We start from the raw sequence: 20,953 nt of genomic DNA, 5'->3' as shown, positions 1-20,953 counted from the left end.
CTTTTGGAAAGCAAGCTTCCTTATTCTTTATACTATAGCACACACACTTGCACCTCTTCATAGAGACATCCTACAAAATTGGTAGAAAAAGTCCCAGTCGTGAGCAGCATCCTTCCCCCCGAGTCTTTGATCAGCTGTGTATTTAGAAAAGGACTAGAACACGACGTGCAAGTAAGCGTTTCAAAGTACAGGATATGGTCAGGACAATTAGGAGGACGGAGTCACCTGGGTCACAAGGATGGGGAGGCAAGGATGATGAATGTGCTGGGTGAGTGAAGGGGGCGATGCGAGATGCCACGCCAGCCAGAGGAGAGAAAGGAGGTGGAAAGTGGAGGGGAGGCTGGAGTGTCTTTATTGTCTCTGTACCAGGCAGAAAGTAGCAGAAAACAATATAAAATATGGCTATTGTGTGAGGTTAATTGATATGCAGTATTCTGAGAGCAAGTCTTTAGAGGTTTTGGAGAGGTTGTTTGGTAGGGAAAGCTTGAAATAGATTAATAAATATAAATATAGATATAGATAAGTAGATAATGGACAAGTGATGGATGAAAAGGTAAATGATAAGTAAGTGTTAGTCACTCAGTCATGTGCAACTCTTTGCGACCCTCTGTAACCCACCAGGGTCCTCTGTCCATGGAATTCTCCAAGCAAGAATACTGGAGTGGGTAGCCATTTCCTTCTCCAGGGGATCTTCCTAACACAGGGATCGAACCCTGGTCGCCTGCATTTCAGACAGACTCTTTACCATCTGAGCCACCAGGGAAGCCCTGGATAGATAGATAATTAGATAGATAGGTATTAGATAGGGGGATGTAGCTTTAGTGTGTTTGAATGCCACAATTCAGATGCGTCCAGCTGATCTATAAGGATAAACAGAATGCAAAGGGATTTAAAGTCCAGGAGCACTAATCTGGGAGGATGCTTGGGGGTGATCCAAGGAGACCTTAATGCCAAGAAGAACTAGACAAAGCTGGCAGAACACATGCAGCCTGTGGTCTGAAGTCATTATGTTAAGGAAGTCGGGAATCTTATTTGCTGGAGCTGTTCTGTGCTAGACTGTCGATTTTGACCCTAGGGACCAAGGCTGGGAAACCCTGTGGTTCTCTGCTCTCCTCCACCCATGCTGCTCTTTCCCTTGGCCTCTCCTGATTGTCTTTAATAAGGAAAAGCAACTTGGAGACGAGGGCAGGATCATGGCAGAATGTTTGCTAGCTCCCGGCTGAGGAATTGAATTTGTTTACGTTGACCAGAGCACTATATGAACAGTGTGTCTTATCATCCGCTTTCACGTCCCCAAAGCCTTTCCTTTTGGGAGGATGTGTAGGGAACCTTAAACTCATAGAGGATTAGCCATGCCATATAGAGCCACCCTGTACCCTGCCTGAGCCACCACCGTGGTGACCAACACTGGCCCTATGGCTTCCTCCTGGCCAGCCTCCCAGGTTCTGCCCTTGCCCCATCCCTGTGTGTTCTCCTTGCATAAAGGGATCCTCTAAAACATCATCAAATCAGGCCACTCGCTGCTCAGAATATCCCAGTAGTTCTTTTCGCCTAGAGTAGAGCCGCTACCCTGACAGCACACTGTCCTGCGTGGCCCGGCCTAGTCCCCACACTGCATCCTCGTTCACTCACTCCAGCCACATTAGCCACCTTGCTGTTCCTCCAACACCCCAAGCACTCTCTGCCTCAGGGCCTTTGCACCTGCAGTTTCCTCTGCCTGGATTCCCATCCCCTCAGATACTGGCATGACTCTCTCCCTCCCTTCCTGAAGGATTTTCACTCAGATATCACCTCATCAACGAGGACTTCTCTGACCACCCCATATATAACAGCAATCCCCATCACATACCATCCCCATCACCGTCCCCCCTCACTGTTTTATTTTCCCCCTAGCAATTACCACCATCAGATATGCCATATTAATTTCTTATTTGTTTCCTATGAGTTTCCCCCTAATAGAATGTAAGATCTTTAAGAATGAGACTTTGTCTCTTTCATTTACCACCATATGTTCTGTGTCTAGAACATACCCCAGCATTTGGCAGATACTCAGCAAATATTGGGGCTTCGCTGGTAGCTTAGACAGTAAAGAATCTGCCTCCAGTGCAGGAGATGCTGGTTTGATCCCTGGATAAGGAAATGGCAACCCACTAGTATTCTTGCCTGGGTAATTCCACGGACAAAGAAACCTGGTGGCCTACAGTCCTTGGGATGACAAAGAGTCGGACATGGCTTCGAGACCACACCACCACCACCACAACATATACTGACCGAATGAATGAAAGAACAAACTCGTGAATGTATTCCAGAAGTTGGCACACTGCATCACTCTGTACCTGTTTAATGTTGGACTGGGATTGCTTCTGTAGAAGTCCTTTCACTCCGTGAGTCCCACACACTAAACTCATCAAGAGCGAGAGATAGAACAGGAAACCAAGGGCATCACTCTTGACTGGGAACCACCAAGTCACTCAGGCAGCACATCACAGTGTGGCTTCACCGGCAGGATCCTCATGGCGCACCGTCAGCTTCTCATTACAACAGAGTGGGCCAGTCTCCAGACTGACACCCTCACACTGCCCTAAACCACCTACAAATGCAAGATTGTTGTTGTTCAGTCACTAAGTCATGTCTAACTCTTTGTGACTCCATAGACTGCAGCATGCCAGGCTTCCCTGTCCTTCACCATCTCCCGGAGTTTGCTCAGATTCATGTACATTGAGTTGGTGATACCATGCAACCATCTCATCCTCTGTCACCCTCTTCTCCTCCTGCCTTCAGTCTTTCCCAGCATTGGAGCATTGAGGTCTTTTCCAAAAATCCAAGATGGCCATTGATTAATCCACAGTAAGGAAAACCCACATCTCCATCTCAGAGTACTCACCCCCTCAAAGGAAACCTATATGGGAAAGGAAGTTAAGATCACAAGATCGCCGGGGAAGCAAGGAGTCAAAGCAAGGAGTGTGCTATTCTGATGCCACCTTCTCCCCATGGAATCCAACTTGGTTAGAGGGAAGTGAAGTGTGTGGGCTCAGAGTTGGACACGCCTGGGTGCAAACCCTCAAGCCACAATTTTCAGTGATTCTGACCTGGGGCAAGTTTGTTAACCTCTCTGAGCTTCAGATTATCCAACCACAAATGATGATAATAATTCATACTTTATAGTGTCCTTGAAAGGGCTTGATGAAATAATGAGGTTGTGCAGTGCTAAGTTCCTAGTCTTCACTCATCTGTGGCAGGGGTGTCCCATTATTCCTCAATCAACGAGGACGTACTCGTGGCTGAGTTGACCCTGACTGCCCCCTGCTCTGTAGGCTCCCCTTCCACACCCCAGGCAGACCACCCCTCTCTCTTAACATGCCTCCTTGAGCCTAAATGAGATTTCTCAACCTTAGGATCCTTTACAGTTTCACCACCCATGTCTCTTGTATTTTAAGCACAATTCTGCAGATTACATGTTACATCCATTATGTACCCACCTTACTCATGTAACTCCCAGGAAGCTTGCTCACTTTTCTCATTTCCATTTCAGTCTTTGGAGGGCATCTTCCTGGGGTCTTTGCTCTACTGACTGTACGGATCGCGATGCTCCCTCCCATCACCTGTTCAGAGGTTGTGAGAGCAAATCAGAGGCTCTTCTTAGCCACACAAGCCCCTTCTATTATTCGAGGTTACTTTTCTTTCTTTCTTTCTTTTCCTTTTTTTTGAGGTTACTTTTAGTAACAGCAATAACGATAGCTGTTATTTCTAGAACTTTTACTATGTGCATTTACACGTAGTTTACATGTTATGCGTATTTTTGTGCATTAACACCTACTAACACCCGTGCTAAGTATGATAAGTAATACGATATGTATTCTCTTTTAAACCCCAGCTGTCCTCTAGAACAGGTACTCTTATTGCCCTCATTTCATAGATGAGGAAACTAAGGACTAAAGATCTCATAATTTTTGCTAATACGATTATGCAACCAAGGGATAGAGCTGGGATATGAACTCCGGCAGCCTGGATTCAGAGCCCATTGTCTTAACCACACTACAGCCATGTGGTTACAGGACTGACCTGGTACTTTGTCCCAAGTGGGGCAGCAGATGCTGTTGGAGGCCCAACATCCTCAAACAAACAGGTAACCCAGTATAAAAGTCTGTGCTCTGTCCCTTGCCCTTAAGGGCATTCGCCCCCATGACCACCAGTGAAACAAGCCTAGTCCTCATTCCCTGACCGTGATGGTAACAGTCATCTCAGCTGGCATGGAACTGAGGGATTTCCTGGGACTCACTACTTTTGGAGCTAAAACTAGACAGTCCCAGGCATGTGGGGATGGTTGGTCCCCCTAGGTGAGAGCAGAGCCTCTGGAGCCCATCTGATGTCACATCCTGGCTCCACCACTAATGAGCTGTACAACTGTGGCCAAGTTGTAACTTGGCCTAACCTCTCTGTGCCTCCATTCCCTCGCATGTAACATGGGAATCATAATAGTGCCTATATCATAGGGTTATTGTAACCAATAAGTTAATGCATGAGAGACATATAAAAGAGTGCCAGGCACACAGAAATGTCTAGTTGAGGATTTGCTATTATTGATGTCTTCCTATTAAAAGCTTCCAAAAATCCAGAGTTACAGTCCTGGGGCAGGTTCTTTGCCTAGTGCTTTTGACATCTATAAGAAACAAACATGTAGTGATTTCCGTACATTTTCTCAAGTTGGGCTGCAAACAGCAACAACAAAGGAATATATATGGCAATTTATCACCGGCCTGATTTTACACTGGTTAAAAGAGAGCCGTCAGCCCTGCGGTAAGTAACAGGTCCATGCCCACAGGCCTCCTAGGTGTTATTTGTATTTTTATGACTCTCCTGTGGCTATACGGATGCTCAGTGGGTGTAGAAATTGGCTGGTTAAAAATAACAAATAAGAAATCAAAGTCGTGCCTTTGTCCCTATTTCCATACCGGGTAGGTACCACATTCATTATTTGCTGGACAGCTGTGGGAATAAGCAGCACGAGCTACAACAACTTGATTATCCTCCAAGAACCAAATTAAACCATTGGGCTCTCTTATTATTGTCATCCTTGCCTTTGTGGAACTCTTGTCACCCTCTTAATCTACCAACATGCCTCTCTTCTCCCTCTCCCCCCTTCTCCCTGGGTGCTCTATCCTGTCTCTTTTGGTCAGAAGGGATCAGCTGGTTCCAAGTTAAAATGCACAGACTCCCCTAGCATGCATCCACGGCCACTGGATTCAGCCTGGTTTTAGACCCAGCACTGGAACCAGCTGTTTCTTTGACTTGGAGGAGGTGTCATCCACCCAGGGGGTGTGGCCTGCAGGAAGCTTTTCCCTTTACCTGGCTGCTGACTCAGGACACAGAGAAGCAGCAGAAACACCATGTGACTTATTTATGCATTCATTCAACAAACATCTTTAATGCCAGGTGTGGGGAAAACAGCCTGTACAACAGAGTCTCTGCTCTCAGGAGGCCTGGAGGCTCCCAGGAAGACGGGCACTGAGAGTTCTCAATCTCAGCTGCACAGAGGAACTACTTGGGGAGCTCAAGAAATCAAAATTCTGATGTCTGAGCCTCATCCTTGGAGATTCTGATTTAATTGGGGTGCAGCCTACAATCAGGATTTTTCAAGGCTCCCAAGTGATTCTAATGTGCAGCCAAGTGGAGACCTACTGCTCCAAACAAAGGATGCATTAGAATGATGGCGCGTGCTTTAGAAGGAGTAGGTGGTGCTGTGAAGTCATATGATGGGGGCAGAACCCTGAGTTGAAAGTCAGAAAGCCTTCTCTGAACAAGCCAAGGATGCATGGCTTTGCCAAAGTGAGTGCAGGGAGCAGGGTTTAGGGGAGGAATCTGCCAAAGCATAAAAGGAGGATCCAGGCCATGCAGGCAGGCTGTGTTCTCGAGCAGAGCAGAGCAGAGCAGCGTGGCTGAAGGTCAGAGAGCAGAAACCTCAAGTGACAGGAGATGAGATGGGCAGGTTCCGATCATGTGGGGCCTTGGAGGCTTTTTTAAGGAGTTAGGACTTGATCCTGAAGCAGCAGTTCTCACACAGCAGCCTTCAGAACCTGCTGGAGGGCTTGTTAAAATGCTGACTGCCAGGCCCCACCCCCAGAGGTCCTGATGGAGGGTCTGGGATGGAACCCAAGAGTGTGCATTTCTAATGAGATGTTGCCGCTGGTGATGTTACCCCTGGTGGTACCAGGACCACACTTTGAGAAGCACTGCTGTGATCTGAAGCAATGGGAGAAACCCCTGGTGCATCATCAGTGGTGTTCAGTGTGGCTCCAGTTAATGTGTACCTTAGCAACCTCCTGATATTTGCCCATCACTATCCCATGGCATCCTCCTATGATTGGGTGAAGTGGGACAAAGAAAAGTGATACAGAAAGGAAAAAAGCAGGCTTCCCCCTAGGAAAGCACAGACTTGTGTCCAACTCCAGTGCTCCTGGGTGATAACATGTGCTCAGTCATGTCCAACATTTTGTGACCCCCATGGACTGTAGCCCCACCAGGCTCCTCTGTCCATGGCAAGAATACTGGAGCAGGTTGCCATTTCCTTCTCCAGGGAAGCTTCCCAACCCAAACACCGAACCTGCATCTCTTGCATCTCCTGTATTGGCAGGTGGATTCACTGTCCCACCTCGGAAGCCCCCATACTTAGCCAAAAGGCCTAGAAGCAATAATGACTCAGTCTCAATTCACTAAGTAACTGACATGGGATTTCCCTCCCCAGAATGATCCCCAGTTACTGCTGCCTAAACTGTTTCCTCCCTTCATGATCTTCTACTCTTTTAAAAAGTGTACTAGTAAGAGCTGGAAGCATCAAAAGTGTACAAAATAAGATGCATTTTTTTTTCTTCTGAGCCCAAGGCTGAGCCTGCTGCTTTCCTTTTCCCAGGCAGACAGAAATGATGCTGATCAGTGAGAATCCTGGGTCATCCAGGAAACAGGCAGCATCGACACCTGGATCCAAATTTATATCACCTCATGGAAGCTTCTGTTGCTGCCAGGGTGGGGGACATGATTTCTGTCTTCCGAGCAAAAAAGCAGCAGGCCATGGAAAGGATCACTGGCCTTCCCAGCCCTCCCCTCCACCACCTCAGCATACCCCCTCCTCAGTCCTACACAAACCTTTAAATACACACACTTGCTATTGAGATGAAGGAACATCTGCCTCTGTATTTTCTGCATCTCTTCTGACAAAGCAGGGGCATCTATCTGTTTAAGCTCAGGTTAGTGGCTGAGGGTCCGTACCAATTTGTGCCTGGAAACAGAGTCTCTTCCCTGCTCCTTCTTACTCACCCAGATGAGCTAGAGGACAAGTCCTGCTGTTTTCTGGGGACCAAAATGCTTCTCTGGCAGAGCCAGGCTTCTAAAATTAGAGTTTGCCCCAGAGTCTCTCGAAACACCCAATTGAATTTTCTGAGCATTTGCCGCTGCTCTTTAATAGAAATGACCACCAAACCCCTGGTCCCCAGCCCCTCAGCTGTTTGCAGCCTTAAAGAGTTCTGGAACGCAGTGATGGACTCTATTACATATTTCCATCGTGCGTCTTTTCCTCAGTTCCAGCAATGCATGGCTCTCAGGAAATAGTGGTGTTTAAAGCAGTTGGAGGAGAAAAGGTCCCTTAATTAAGTGAACAAGCAAAAGTACAACGCTTCCCAAAAGAAAAGATCATCACTCATTTTATTCTCAACTCTTCTGCTCCTCAGAGTGGCTCTTAGTGTCACTGGGTTATCTGAAAACACTTCCAGTGACCTTGCTAGAGTCTTGGGTGGTAGGCAAAGGGGAGTGAGGTTATCCTAGGATGTGAAGCAGTCACACACTCAGGACACCCCCCAGAAACCTCCATTTTTTCATTTGAAACAGAATAAGCTCTTGGTTTTTTCTTAATCTGGAGATGAGGCCAGAAGAAGTGGCCTGCACTTCACCTTATGCCCCAAAGAATAAGCCTGCCACTAATTATATATAATATTTGTAATATCAATAATTATATCAACACTAATAACCATAAGTGCTTCTCTCTATGGAGCAGTTGCAGTGTGCTCTAACTTGATGCTAAAATCTTTGCCTTTAACATTTCATTTTACCCCTCTGTCATCTGTGTAAAGTATTAACCATCATCCTTCTTCATTCATTCATTCAACAAACGTTGATTGCATGTGTTATATGCCAGCTATTTTTCTGATACTGAGGATACTTCTGTGAATGGAAGATGCAAAAATCCTAGCCCTTGTGCAGGTTGCATTCTTTTGGGCAGGATGAGAAATAAGATCCATTAGCAAGATGGTGGTGGAGATTTAGTCGCTAAGTAGTGTCTGACTCTTTGTGACCCCGTGGACTGTAGCCCTCCTGGCTCCTCTGTCCATGGGATTATCCCAGGCAAGAATACTGGAGTGGGTTGCCATATTTCCTTTTCCAATTAGCAAGACAGAGTTTCACAAACAGGGATGAAAGGTAAAGCCACTAGCTCACGGTCACACAGACAACAAGAGGCAGATCGAGGTTTTGATCTCAGAAATCTATGACTACAAACCAGGTTCAGGTTTTCCCCTGGACTCAGAAAAACCTTTCCACGGGGGTGTAGTCCGGGCTTCAGAAGCTCTCCTAATGGTCTCTTGAACCAGCAGGCACACACGTCTCCCTTCTCCAGTGTGCTTTGTCATCTGTCTGCACTGACATGCATCTTGTTCTGCGTTTTCACTTGCACTGCCATCTGCGTGTTGCCCTCTCTGCTTTTCTAAGGGCTGCCCGATGTAGAATGTTAGAGTTCTACTTCTCTTTCCACATCCCTTGTCCCCTATCAGCCACTTATTTGTACCTCTCAATTGCCGCACATGGCAGAACATTTCTTGATGCTTTTTTAGAAAAGCCTTTTATGGTAATTATAGCTTTCTTCAAGTACATTTATGCTCCCCTTTTTACTGTGCTGTAGACATTATTTCACTCATGCCTAATTTTTGTTAAGGCAGAGAGCCTGCCTACCTGGTAACTGTGTCGATGAAATTTTTTTTAGTGTTCAGAACTCTGTGTGCATAAAAGTCTTGGAAACTATCCCATTTCCACTCTGCCAAAGGTATCAGAGATGCTGATTTCAGTCAGAAGTCATTCATTCATTCATCCCCTGCCTATGTGTTGAGTACTAGCAATCCAAGAGTAAACAGGATAGACACGGCCCCTGCCTTAGCAGGTTTACATGATAACAGAAAGGCCCAGAGCAGTGTACACTGCACGGCTTTAGGGGCCCCATTCAAATGGCAGTTGTGGCCATGTGTACCTTTATTACAACGATTTTCCTTCAGGTGGTGATAAAACGTCCTAAAGAAGAGCTGCTACAAGGGCTAGCAAGCATCAAGGAGATGCTGGAGAGCTGTGATTCTGTGTGGTGGGTAGAATAGGATCGGGTAGGATAAAGCACCATGATGGGTGGAACTCGATTTGGGAGCTTCAGAAAGGCTCTCTGGAGGTGAGCTGAGTGAAGGATGGGATGAAGTTAGATAACAAAAGGCCGAATGGCTTTGATGTGAATAAAGCCTAAAGTGACATTGAGTTAGACTGATATGGTGATAACCAGTGTAAGATCTGGAAGCCAAGGACTTCAGACTTTACCTAAGGTCATCGGAAAGCTATAGACGTGTTTGTAGCAGGATCCAGAACTGAGAGAAGGGATAATGGCACAAAACTGGTGGCAGGGAGACCAGTTAGATGGCTTTGACCAGAGTTTAAACCAAAAATGGGGATCGCTCAGGTTAAGATTCTAGAGATATTTAAGAAGAACAGGTAGGGCTTCTTATAGTAAAGAACAGGACTTGATTGTTGACTAGATACATGAGATGAGAGAGGAGGGGCATGGGGTGGGTAATTAATGACTCCAAGACTTCAGTCTTGGCCAGTGGGATACATGGAGGAGCCATCCATTGATCAAGGAATCAGAGTTTGGGAGGGGAAGGAAGATCAAGAAACCAAATTCTTTTGAGTTTGAGAAACTTGTGAGTGAACAGATGGAGATGTTGAGATGCAAGTTGGAGTCCAGGTCCAGTGTTCAAGGGAATAGAGTTGAAAATTCAGGAGTCATCAGAATATACCAGTGTGTTTGGGTTTTGGAATTTTTTTAAATTTTTAATTTTTACATCAGCTCTAATTTTTGTTAAGGCAGAAACTCTGCCTCCCTGGTAACTGTGCCAATGAATATTTTTTCCTAGTGGTTAGAACTCTGCGTGTAGAAAAGTCTTGGAAATGATTCCATTTCCAATGCTTTCTGCCAAAAGCATTCAAAGTGTGATAGAACCAGCCCCAGATATCATTGTTGCCCTAGAAATTTCTCTCTAGGAAAAAGACTTAGGTGTCCTAAGAAGGAGGCCCCACTAGCTTCTCATAACTCTCAGAAGAGTCTATAAGTGAAGGCCAGGCTGAAATGATCTAGCACCACCTGATTTGTGTTTCCATTCATTAAAGCGCCTACTGTGTGCCTGACACTGGGGCAGTTTCTGAGATCCAACAGCAAACAGGGAAATCTCCGCTCTCGTGCAACTTTAGATCAAGAGCAAGGCTTCTCCACCTCGGCACTACTGACACGCCGTGGGACTGTTTCCTTCTTTGTCATGGGGACTGTCTTAGGCATTGTAAGATGCTAAACATCCAGCCTCTACCCCCCAGATGTCAGTAGCATCCTCCCTAAGATGTGATAATCCCAAGTGTCTCCAGACATTGCCCATGTCCCCTGGAGGGAGGGATGGGGGCCACAATTGCTTCAGTTGAGAATCTCAGGTCTAGGGTCATGATAGAACCTGAAGTTTCCAATAGCCAGCTCACCAGCTGTACCCACGAACCAAGCAGCTGTGCCTCAGGCCTTCTGTATCAGTGGTCTCAGAGATAAGCACTCAAGGAAGGAGCAGTGCTAGCTAGCCTAAAATCCAGAAGACTCCACACAAGAGACCTGCTGGATCCCCAAGTCTAAGCCCATAAGCCCCATTCAACTGCAGTTTTAGATTCCTCTCCAGGGAAAAGCCACCACCCGATACCCATTTGCCCTCCAGACTAATTACTTCCTACGTTTTGTTTTCCCTTAAGCAGAGGCTGGCTTTGCACTTTACAAACACAACGAATCACCTCCTCGGAAGGCCACCAGCAGAATGAACTTGTGCTGGGGGTAGCTTGGGGTTGCCTAGCAACACCACGCATTTACCAAGGCTGCTTTCTTCCTCTTCAAGTTAAAAAGCAACGTCCTGTCCATTAATTCCCAGCTGCCCCAAAACTTCTCAGAGATTTGCCAGCTTCCCACTGTTCATGTTTTCATCTTCCTCATACAATGTGGAGAAAACCAGCTACTGTGGTCTGTTTATCTCGCTTCAGTTGGTCTGGGGAGGAGGAGGGGAATGGAGAGAGAAAGAAAAGGGAAAAAAAAAAAAAAAAAAAAACCTTGTTCAATCTAGGAGCATACATATTTTGAGTGCATATCTGACTGACATGCTGGTGTTCTTTGCAAATTTGAAATTTATGTAGTGGACGTGGGTTTCCTACACAATGAGGCTTCTGTTGAGACTTTGGGCATGATTTTAGTCAAACACAAGACCTCAAAGTAGCTGAATAACAAAGCGCACATAATAGATACCATACCAGGTGAATGCTGGTGGGCCTGTCATGCAGTGTCTCCTCTGTGACCCAGCCCCTAAAACTCTGCTCGTAGAAACTGTAAAGCTGGAGGTGGCTGGGGTTGCGGATCCTCTCTTTTCCTTGCAAATCTGTGAAGTGTCCCTTGGGCTTTCCCTACTGAGTTGCATTTTGCTCCTGCAGAAATATTTGTGGCATTTCCCTGACACCGGGGCTGGTTTCCTCTCCCAGCTCTCTCTCAAAGTATAAAGAGATGGGAAAATCACCTGTATTCCAGGCAGGGCTGTGGTCACCTCCTTGGTAGGTAAGGAATGGAAATGTGACTCTTGACTTTGAGAGGATAGGTGTGGAGACCAGTAAGTCTTTTTCTAGGTATGCAAACACCAGTGCTTTGCTCACATCCTGGACTGAGTGCCAGGCTCTACAACAAAAGAAAAAAATTCCCTGATCACCATCTCCTCATGCCTCCTCTCAAGAAAGCTGTTTCTTTACAGAGACTTCTGCATGTAGGACTTCTCCTGTTGCTTACGCAGGTCCTAACCCATACCACGTTCTGGAAAGGATGGGAGGGAAGAAGTATTGAGGAGTGAAACTCCTTAAAGAAGTAAATTTCAACTCAATTTCAAACCCTCCAGCCCTTTCTTCTTAGGAGGAGTCCTTTAAATTCCCACCTCTGTCACATGCACAAATTAGGTTTATCGGCATTCTCGTAAGGGGGACTCAAGAGAAGAGAAGAAGGCGGCCAGGTGATGGCCTCCGGAACACTGGAGAGAGAAGGAGGGGGAGAGACACAGTTTTGATTCAGAAGATTTGGGCCAGAAAGGTTTCAAATCAATTACCTCCATCATTACGAAGCACTTCATCCCTCTGCCACGGCCCAATCCACCCTGCACTTTGTGTGGTTTAAAAATAGATATAGAAAGAGATGGAGATGGTAGCAAGAAGTCGAGATAGAAAGAGAGAGAGTCAGGAAAAGTTATTTTCTGAGGCCAATTAAATTAATGGTCATTTGGAATCTGTTCTAACGTAAGAATCTCTTTAAATGTAGATATGTAAGGGAACATACCTAGATTGCACGTCTTTAATTTCCTCGAAGTCATTGCCTTGTACACTTAAAGCAGATGAATTTTATGGTATGTAAATTACACCTCAATAAAGCTGTTAAAGGAAAGAAAGATGAAAACATATCTAGGAATTCTTGCCAGCAAGTAGGTTTTGTGAGCATGGCCACATCCTCCCAGAGACTTCCCTCTCTCTGTAGTGACCCCCAGTCTTTCTCTTCTTTCCTCATCTAGACTCTCTTTGCCCAGGCTCAGGTCAGGAGAGCAGTAGCTGCAACTGTTTTGTGGGTTGGGGCAGCTAGGGAGTGAGGCAGGCTACTGATTCTACACAAACACACATCCAAAAAGGAAAAGAAAATCACAAAATAGAATGACTCGAACGCTCCCGCCTCCCCCCAGGCACATAAGCTTTCCTCTGCTTTCTCCTGATCCATAGCACTGAGCACCTACCCCTTCCCCAGGCATCAGATCCTGCAGTATTTTTACATCATGCCATAAATAGGTTGAGTGATTAGCAGCCAACATTTTCAGTGTCCCTTTTAACTAAATACCACAAAAATATGAAAATAGCCCAGCAGAACCATCCAGTTCTTGGTCCTAAGAAGCTCATGCTAATCACATGTAAATTTAGTTTTAAAATTCTGAAAGATGGAGGGCACTCAGCCCCCACCCTGGGTTGGTAGGGAATTTTCTCCCTTCTACATAAGGCACTGAAAAAAGAAAGAAAAGATTTTTGTTGAGGTAGCATCAACCCTGAGCCATGGGCTGGAAGCAACAGCCTACTAGACTTGTTGTCCGCTCAGGGCTAGTTTCATTTTTCCAGAATGTTCCCCACTTTGGGAAGGTTGCCTCAGACCCCTTCGCACAGGTCAGTGTCACTGGGGAGCGTCTGCATCTGGGTCCCTGCTAGCGTCTTGCAACCGCATGCATCGCCTGCTTCCCCGACTCCTCCCGAGCCAGGTATGGGACCCCCTCTGCGGCTGGCCCAGCGGCCGCCCTGTGGCCTCGATCCCCCTTTGCATGGCTCCCCCGCGGCCCCAGCACGGCCTCACGTTCCTCCTCCTCATCCTCTCCGTTTCTCCAACCAGATGGCTGCCCCGATTTGTGCAACGGCAACGGGAGATGCACACTGGGTCAGAACAGCTGGCAGTGTGTCTGCCAGACCGGCTGGAGAGGGCCCGGATGCAACGTTGCCATGGAAACCTCCTGTGCGGATAACAAGGATAATGAGGGAGGTGAGTGATCGTCTTCGAATTCCCAGCCCCTCAAGAGTGGAGCGTTGTGTATAAACGGTCCTCATGAGTCCCTTTTGAAAGACCTCCCCTCTGCTATTGTCAAATGTTGCTGTAACACTTCCTTTGAAGCAAACACAGCAGAGAGTGGGGTCCTTGGGCCAGTGGGGGCCCCTGGAGGCACCAGGGGTGGATACTAGCTTTGGTTTCTCAAGTACACGTCCCCACGGAAAGGTGGCCAGGCCCTGACTCTACCTTTGGGTGACCATTCCTTACAGGGTATGGAGTTACAAACACATCTGTGCTGGTGACATTATATGTTCAACATGGGCTAGGATGTTGTGAGCTGTGAAAATGCCGCATCCTTTCAGCCCTTTGAGATGTTGCTATACAGATGAGGAAACTGAGGCCTAGAGAGTGATAACGTAACTTTTTTCTTTAATTTTTATTGGCGTACAGCTGATTTACAATGTTGTGTTACTTTCAGGTGTACAGCAAAGTGAATCAGTTATACATATGTCCACTCTTTTTTAGATTCTTTTCCCATGTAAACCATTACAGAGCCTTCAGTAGCATTCCCTGTGCTATACAGTAGGTTCTTATCAGTTATCTATTTTATATATAGTATATATACACATATATATATATATATATATATATATATTCCTGGAGAAGGAAATGGCAACCCACTCCAGTGTTCTTGCTTGGAGAATCCCAGGGACAGGGGAGCCTGGTGGGCTGCCGTCTATGGGGTCGCACAGAGTCCGACACGACTGAAGCGACTTAGCAGCATATATATATATATATATATATCAATCCATCTCCCAGTTTATCCCTCCCCATCGTTTTTCCTGGGTAACCATAAGATTGTCCTCTACATCTGTGACTCTCTTTCTGTTTTAATCACAATCCAAATCCAGCTCTGACTCCAAAATCCATGTTCTAACCAAAGGTTGGCAAACCACAGCCCTTGGACCAAATCCGATCCACTGCCTGTCTTTGTACCAGCAAAGCCTACAAGCAAAAAAATGGTTTTTACATTTTTCATGGTTGGGGAAAAATATATAAAGAAGGAAAATACTTCATGACACATGAAAATTATGTAGAATTCAGATGTCGGTGTCCATATGTAGAGTTTTATTGGAACATAGCCACACCTATCTGTTTATGGTTTGTCCTGCTTCCAGCATTAAGGCAATGTTGGTTAGTTGGCCAAGACAAAGCCTAAAATTGTTCTCCTCTGATCCCTTATCAGAAGTTTGCTGACCTCTGTTTTATACCTCTGAGCTGAATTTTCCTGTGTTGTTTATTCCCTGATGGAGTCCTGAGATTCGGGGGCTAAATGGGGTTGCCGTAGCGCGTGGACCACCTGATATCCTAGGAACGCAGAGTCAGGGTCCCCTGACATGCGTACAGGTTCGTCATCCACCCCTACCAGAATGACTCATGTGGTCAGCATTTCCTCAGGGCAGAAACTGTTTCTGGGTATAAGAAGGTATGAGTCTGATTATTTAACAAAAACGTGTATTCTCTCATATCTGCCAATCCCTGCACCCTGGGACTGTCAGCCCCTGCCCTCATGGCCCCAGGGGGCCGGCTTCCGTGGTGTCTGGAGGTGTAGGCTGAAAGTAACAGACATCCTGTTTCTGTTTTTCTTCATCCTCGCATTTTGCAATTCCCGTAACCTATTATTGCAGTTGTAACACCTCTATAGCTTCTAGGTAAACAAATCTGTGTACACTGATAGGAGTACACCAGTCACAAAAGGTTTATAGACTTGACACAATGCTCCCATTCATTCGTTTAGCCCAAATAGAAGCCACTTTTAATTCATTTTTGAATGAAGTGAGGCATAAGTCCGTAATACATTTTTTTTTTTCCAAAATAGATAGTCAGACATTGCATTGCTTTTCCTGGTAATAGTCACTATTTTTGCATCTGGTCCCTGGTGGTCTCACTAAGCAAAGTGGTTGCTTACAGGCCTGCTCTTCACCTTCCAGAAAGGAACTGGCTTCCTTCCCTGGCACTGGTGTCAGCAGCTGAAAGCCTAGCAAATGGCTGAAACGCTGCACCCAAGGGAGGGGGACCCAATCTCCTCCAGATGTGCCCTGCGCCACTCCCTTCTCCCTCCACCAGCCCCACTCGGATCCCAGCTCCCACGAGGAGAAAATTCCTAAAGTGATGGGGCTGGGGGAGATACCCTGCAAGTCCCCAGCCTGAGGACTGCCCAAAGTGCACCATTCAGGGTCCCTCCTGGCAGACAGAGGCAAGAGGCATCCGAAAGGCAGGCCGCAGAAGCAAAGGAGGCAGTGATTATGCTGAAGACAATAATGGCCTTGTTATGGGAACCATTAAAGAAACCTCCCAAGGAAGTAATTAACCACCAAAAAAAAAAAAAAGGCTCTGCACAGTATTTATAAAAAGAAACTCCCAGTTAATTCAGAGTTGCTTATGTCAGGTGAGAGGGGTAGGCAGGGATTCTCTCTCACCTGGCGTAAGCAATTCACAAATGAACTGAGTTCTTATTTTGGAGGAGATTCCTTGGTGCAGAGTATCCTTTTTATGGTTAGTTACTTCCCGAGGAGGTGTGCTCAGCAGTATGGGGTTTATTGATAAATATTGAAGTTGTTCCTCATCAACTCCAGACCCAGCCCTGCAGCAGACTAATTTTATCCTGTTCTACTCGTTTTGGGGGTGGGAGTGGGAGTTCTGCCCCAGGCTCTGGCCTGCTTTGCCAGTTCTCAGGGAGAGCTTTGTGGGTCTCTAGACATGGCAGTGGGTGGGTCGGAGGGACGCCCAGGCCTGGGGAGCAGCTGCAGTGAGCGCATTTGTTATAAACCTCATGAATGGAGAAGATAATAGAGTGCCCTTCCAGAGCAAGCTGGAAGAGCCAAATCATTTTTCCATCTAGGAACGCTCTACATTTTTTTTTAAACTCTCAAGTTTAAAGTGATAGATCTTTTTTCATTTTAAACAGAGATAAATATAGATGCAAATATGGAAATAGATATTTGAAGTCCTCTGCAGCCTTTTTCAACCTGAGTTCCTCCATGAGAGGCTTCCCTGGTGGCTCAGACAGTAAAGAATCTGCCTCCAGTGCAGGAGACCCGGGTTCGATCCCTGGGTTGGGAAGATCCCCTGGAGAAGGGAATGGCTACCCACTCCAGTATTCTTGCCCGGCGAATCAAGACGTTTTAATGCCTGCAGACACCGCTGCTGCTACTGCTGCTAAGTTACTTCAGTCGTGTCCGACTCTAGTAGTTTCCAAAGTTGAAAGTGAAAGTGAAGTCGCTCAGTCGTGTCCGACTCTTTGCGACCCCATGGACTGTAGCCTACCAGGCTCCTCTGTCCATGGGATTTTCCAGGCAAGAGTACTGGAGTGGATTGCCATTTCCTTCTCCAGGGGATCTTCCCAACCCAAGGATCGAACCCAGGTGTCCCGCATTGTAGACAGACGCTTTACTGTCTGAGCCACCAGGGAAGTCCCAAAGTTGAGCTTATAGCAAAACCACCTGGAGGGCTTGATTACACACAGGTTGTTAGTCCTATCCCCTTTTCTGATTCCGTAGGTCTAGGGAAGGATGCAAGAATTTGAACATCTAGTAAATTTCCAGAGGGTGCTAATGCAGGTTCTCTCTGAGAGCCGCTTAACTAACACGTCTGTTATATGGAATGAATGAACTTCTATCCTAGGCACCTCGAATGGTGGTGGTAGCTTAATCGCTAAGTAGTGTCTGACTCTTGTGACCGCATGGTCTGTAACCCACCAGAGTCTTGTGTCCATGGAATTTCCAGTGCAAGAAGACTGGAGTGGATAGCCATTTCCGTCTCCAGGGCATCTTCCTGACCTAGGGATGGAACCTGGGTCTCCTGCATTGCAGGCAGGTTCTTTACTGACTGAGCCACCCAGGGAAGCCCCATGCATCTAGAATGGTACTAAGTACCTTCCTCAGAAAACTTGGAAAATTGATCACACAAATATTTTCTGGCTTCTGTGGTTCTTAGATGAGAAACCCTGTTGGAAAAAGCTGCCTTAAAATATGCCCCGCCAAACAATTTATCGATTCCTACCTTCTTATTCTCATCACTTTCAAAGTCTCCCAACACCCCCAGCCATGTGACCACCAGCTTAACCTCAGGAAGTACTGGCTAATTTTAAAGGGACAAACATCACCTGCCATGGCCCCTGAGAAGTAGCAGACACGGTTCAGACAGACGTGCATGGGAACAGACTGTCTTTTTAATAGTGAGAGATCTTTGCTTGAACTGCTCACCCCAGTTTGAAAAAGAAGAGACTCAAAGAAATATTTTTGCTTACAGAAGACAAATATGAGCTCATTAAAGTCTGAGAATACACACAACATGTGTGTCAAGTGACAGGCGGATAATATTTAATTATCACCACCAAGACAGAGGTGTGAGATTTAGTTCATCACAGCCAGGGGTAGGAGAAAGGGTGTAGATTTCCTCTCAAAGTGGGAACCTCAAGGTGGGGAGGCGCTCGTGGACCGTCTGCCCTGGAAAGACAGACCTTATGCCTTCCCTCCATCCGTTTATCACCCGAACCTTGGAGTCAGGCGCCCCGGCCCTCTGTGTGTAGAAAGGCTGGCCTCCATTATGGTCTGAAGTGTTCATAGAAGCCTATCAGAAGCTGTCCCCTGTCTGTGGGCAGAGGCTCAGAGGTGGAGAGGCAGGAGACAGCCCTTCTGAAGGCTTCCCCTCCACACTGGGGGGATTGTCTTTGTTTCCCTCTATCTTGCTTCAACACAGATCTGGAAGTTACATGCTGGGAACTTCCCTGGTGGTCCAGTGGTTAAGATTCTGAGCTTTCGCCACAGGGGGCATAGGTTCTGGGAGCTAAGTTCCCTGGTGGGAGAACTAAGATCCTGCATGCCACATGGTGCAGCCGGAAAAAAAAAAAAAAGAAAGAAATCAACAAATGTCTTTAAAAAGGTAAAGAAAAGAAAGATGCTTTGTGTGCATCCCCCGTCACTTCCCTGATTTTTGAATAGGTGACACTGTAGCAGAATATGGTTAAGAGCCTGGACTCAGAAGTCAGTCACTGTAACCCACTTCTGCAAGCCAGTTTCCTCCCCAAAGTTTCAGTTTTGTTGTCTGTAAAATAGGCCCAGTTATGCCACCTCCATGAGCAGGTGTGACGTTTCAGGGAGAAAATGTGTGCGATACATTTTACAAGGTGCCCAGCTCATAGGATGCCCTCTTGTGTTGGCTGTTGTTGGCTTTCACGTTATTAGTCCTGATTGTGTTGTCGCTGTCCAGAATGGATGCTGAATCCACAGAGATGGAGCCGAACCTGTAATTTCCCCACAGTATATAACCAGTGAGATTCTAACCAGCATTCATCAGACCTCAGGGTTGTATGACAACACTGGAGAGCTTGTTAAAATATATAGATTTGTTGGCCCCAGCCTTTGAGATTCTGATTTATTAAGTCAGATGTGGGCTTAGGAATCTGCATTTTTACCAAGGATTCTGATGCAAGTGGTCTGCCAACCACATCTTGAGAAAAAAAAATTTCAAATAATAGTTTCCCCTGCATGGGCTGACACAGCCCAATGTCATGATACCTGTTTCCAAGACCTCTACCCCTAGTATTTCCAGAACCCAAGAGGAGTGAAGTAAAGAAAGGAGAATTTAATTCAGGAAGAAGGAAGGAATTGGGAAAATATGAACACAATTTCCTGTTGTGTTTCTGAGTAAATAACTTTAGTATGTTTTAGAAGTGCTCTCCATTCCTGGTTGGAGAGGTGGCCAATGTTGGTCTCAAAATTTAGGTAGCCTTTAACTCTCTGTCATTAGAGTGTGAATCCATCCTTCCATTTGTCATTCATTCATGGTTTAACAAACCTTCGTTGAGGGCTGACTAAATGTTAGACTTTGGAAATAAGCCTCTGGAAATATGAAGACAAATGACACACAGTGTCCACAAAGAGTTCACTGAATCCATCTGAAGCTCAGAACCCATCGGGAAAGATGTATTAGCATGGTAGTCTTAGTGTCCCAGTCCCGCGTGTGAAGGCAGACGGGGCGGGAAGCCGTTCACCGGGAGCTTCGGGGAGACACTGCCACAGAGTGTGGGCGTCGGCTCTGCGGAAAGAAAACCCATCACAGGATCAAGCCTGGGTCTCCAGCCTGCCTCCTAGCTCCCTCAGGTCCTCAGATCTGTGTGGTCAGGAACCCCTGGTAGGAGCTCTTCCCTCCACCAGCAGCGTCGACCTTTCTCTCTGTAAGTTAAGGTCTTCAGTCAGGCTGCTCTTCAGAACAGTATTTCCCAGCCCACCTCCATCTGTGAAGCTCAGTTGCTTGTTTTGCTCCAAAGGAGGCTGCCTAGGGTTAAGAGATGTGGATGCTGGCCTGAGCTCAGGGCACTCCAGCCAGGCCTAAATGAGGAGAAAAAACACTGGAGTCTGTCCAGAAGCACTTGGAACAGACAAAACCCACTCCTCACCCACTGTCTCCTCCCCATCCCATAACCATCCAAATTGGTTTGACATGATTCAAGGATGCTGTTGCGGCATTTATCTCAATTGTTAATTAATAACTCACCTTGTTTGTATGTTTAGCAGAGCCAAGCTTGGGACCTCAGGGACTCCAGAAGAATCCAAATAGTCTGGTCTCTCCATCCAATGAGGGAGCAAGCTTGGTGAACCCATTGTAAATGCCTTGATTAATGTGTGTAAATCACACTGATGGATGGGTTGGGTGGAGGACAGCATAAAAATGCAATGTTGCTCTATTAATTGGGTTGGATGAGGATTCCCTTTGCAGTCCAAAGACCTTGTGGCAAATGTAGCTGGAGCCATAACCAATTAGCTCCCAGAGAGCAAAGCAATATATCTAACGCTTAGAAGACTAAGACTTGGCCTAGAGGCCACTGCCAGCTGGCCAGGCACTGGGGCTCTCATCTTTGGGAGGGAAACAGAACTAGCCCCAACTGAACTCCTAGCGAACCACATGGGCCTTCCAGCTGTAATAAGGTCTTTGATTTCCTGGGCACATTTGACTAGAGAAGCTTCTTCT

General features: G+C 46.4%; 1 protein-coding gene across 3 annotated transcripts in view; it reads left to right on the top strand.

Annotated features, from left to right (window-relative positions):
* The window catches only part of TENM2 (teneurin transmembrane protein 2), a 1,791,425-nt gene that overhangs the window by 1,647,396 nt on the left and 123,076 nt on the right, over positions 1-20,953 (top strand). For all 3 annotated transcript variants that reach the window (XM_044947351.2, XM_044947353.2, XM_044947352.2), the window contains one exon: positions 13,769-13,915. In XM_044947351.2, coding sequence (XP_044803286.1) covers positions 13,769-13,915 — 147 coding nt within the window. The remainder of the gene's footprint in view (positions 1-13,768; positions 13,916-20,953) is intronic.

This window comes from Bubalus bubalis, chromosome 9 (assembly GCF_019923935.1).
Source record: "Bubalus bubalis isolate 160015118507 breed Murrah chromosome 9, NDDB_SH_1, whole genome shotgun sequence".
Lineage (NCBI taxonomy): Eukaryota > Metazoa > Chordata > Mammalia > Artiodactyla > Bovidae > Bubalus > Bubalus bubalis.
Note: the sequence above shows the minus strand (reverse complement) of the source record. Positions and strands in the feature narration are given on the sequence as shown.